The 2220-nt window shown below is 37.4% G+C and overlaps 1 protein-coding gene across 1 annotated transcript; it reads right to left on the bottom strand.

Annotated features, from left to right (window-relative positions):
- Positions 1-477: 477 nt before the first annotated feature.
- On the bottom strand, positions 478-2220 carry LOC122066687 (probable xyloglucan endotransglucosylase/hydrolase protein 26). Its single transcript, XM_042630531.1, has 4 exons — positions 2049-2220; positions 1315-1469; positions 1030-1223; positions 478-946 (listed from the first exon to the last, which is right to left on the bottom strand). The coding sequence occupies exons 1-4, from the start codon at positions 2218-2220 to the stop codon at positions 538-540; spliced, it is 930 nt and encodes a 309-aa protein (XP_042486465.1). The 3' UTR covers positions 478-537.

Below are 2220 nucleotides of genomic sequence, written 5' to 3'. Positions count from 1 at the left end.
CAATTGCAGTTTCTTACGGACTTCACTTTTTTTTTTTCACTAGAAAATCATTATATTAAAATGAAGAAAAATGGAAAAAATAATGGAGCTACACCAAGATGAGAATATAGATTCAAGCAAAAGGTAAAATCGTTTCCCTGACTCGCACCTTCGGCATTGCCATCAGCAAGGGAACGAGAAGCGCACTAATCAAATCTATAGTTTGGCCTGCCCTCAGTTTCTAATAGACTTCACTTTTTTCATCAAAAACTCCTTTTTTCTTTTGGAACTCATACACTATAACTTGAGAATTGTTGGATTAAAAGAACATGTTTTTTGATATATTTGGAGAGTATTTAGTCTCTAACACAGGAATTCAGGGTCACAAAAAAAAATTTGGTATTCAACTTGAAAAATAATTTTTTTTACCAATATTAACCACTGCCAAAAATAGAGAATTCCATTTGTAAATAGATATAGTTCAAACAATAGGGGGCACCAATAGTTTATTCACCTCTTTTGGATCCAAATGATTCAAAAGAAATTCTTTTCTAACTTCTAATATTGCTCTAAAGAACATTCAGCGGGCATATTCCAGTTGAATCTTTTATAATCAGTGCAGTAGTTGTAGATAATGTAGTTGTTTCTAACCCAATTCATCTGACCAATTTGACTGTAGCTTAACTTGCTGTAAACAGGGGATGTCCACCAGTTGTAAGAGGCATTGACAGCACAACTGTAGATGCTAGATTGTCCATACCATCGGCAAGCCCTTGGTCTATAATTTCTTAATCCAGCTTTGAAAGGTGCACAGCTCCAGTCAATCTTCACACGCCCACCTTGTGTGCACCAGTTATCAGCATTCCATAAGCTGGAATAAAGCCACATCCCTTGCTTGTTTGGGTAACCAATGCCCTTACTCTCATAGTTTCGAAAGACTCGGATTGGCAGCTCATCAATAAACCACCTGAAACAAGAGCAAACATGATGGTGATGGACTTTGAAGCAGTGAAACAAACAATTTGGACAGGTCCTAGTGGGTAAACTTACACAATTTCACTTGGGTTCCAATGTATAGTGTAGTTGTGGTAATCAGCAGTTGGGTCAAACCAAAGTTTAAATTGCTGTTCTTTGCCTCCAACACCCTGAGCAAAGACATTTGTGTGGACAGTGTAAGGGTCTCCTGATGAATTACCCAAGAACTCAAAGTCTATCTCATCATGCTTGTCACCGGTTGAAGACAACTGCACAAAATGGAGAATGTGATTTAGCCAGATTTCATGTGTGTAAGGAAAAAGTAAAACTTGGGTTCCATTTGCTGAAATGGGAAATTACATAGTAGGCTGTAACAGTGCCAGCAGAATTCCCAGGGACTAATTTTATTAGCATTTCGATACTGCCGAAGAGGTATGCATTATAGGATTGAATTCCAGACCCTGAAAAACCAAGAGAAGCCAATATAGTTAGCAGAGTAGGAGAAGGTGCCTTGACTAGTGATTATCTGTTTCTTTAAAGGGAGAACATTTCCTTCACCATGGTGAGGTTCACCACTTCATCCTAGAGTTCATCAACCCCTATAGGGTTTTAGAACCTTACCAAAATACTCCCAATACTCCTTATGCACATCTAAGGCCCGCTTAATGAATGGGTTCCAATTCTCTGTGACTTTAGGGAAACTCAGTCCTTTAAAGGTCTTAGCAAGATATTGAGCACAATGACCAAAACATTAATATAGATTCCAAGTCATTCTCTGATACTTTTATTAAAAATCCAAATCCAATCATATATATACTGAATAAATTATTTTTTATTTCTCAAATGCATCTCAAATATTCTTTGCACAATTTTTGAAGGAATAAGGGTTTTTTCTTTAGGAAGGGGGGAGAGGATCATTCTATTTTGAAAATTTCTTCCATTTTGGCCACAACAATGTGGCCTAATGCCATCAAGGGTTCAAGACAAAATATCCATCACAAATGCTAGCAAATATTTATTTGAGCCTGTGAGGAGCTATGGTTAAACTTGTCTATTCTAGAACTCAATATGGTCATTATGATAGAGGAACATACCTGACAAATTGGTTAGCACAAGCTGAAGATCTTCACCATTACTGCTAATCGTGGCTTGATTAGCTCCCCAGGTAAAGTAAACATTCTCTGGAAATGTGGCTTCTACAGAATTCAGATTTAGTGCAATCAGAGAGATAGCAAGTGCAAGGAAGAGACCTCTTAAGTTGGCCAT

The sequence above is a fragment of the Macadamia integrifolia genome, unplaced genomic scaffold (assembly GCF_013358625.1).
Source record: "Macadamia integrifolia cultivar HAES 741 unplaced genomic scaffold, SCU_Mint_v3 scaffold2526, whole genome shotgun sequence".
In the NCBI taxonomy this organism is placed as follows: Eukaryota; Viridiplantae; Streptophyta; class Magnoliopsida; order Proteales; family Proteaceae; genus Macadamia; species Macadamia integrifolia.
Note: the sequence above shows the minus strand (reverse complement) of the source record. Positions and strands in the feature narration are given on the sequence as shown.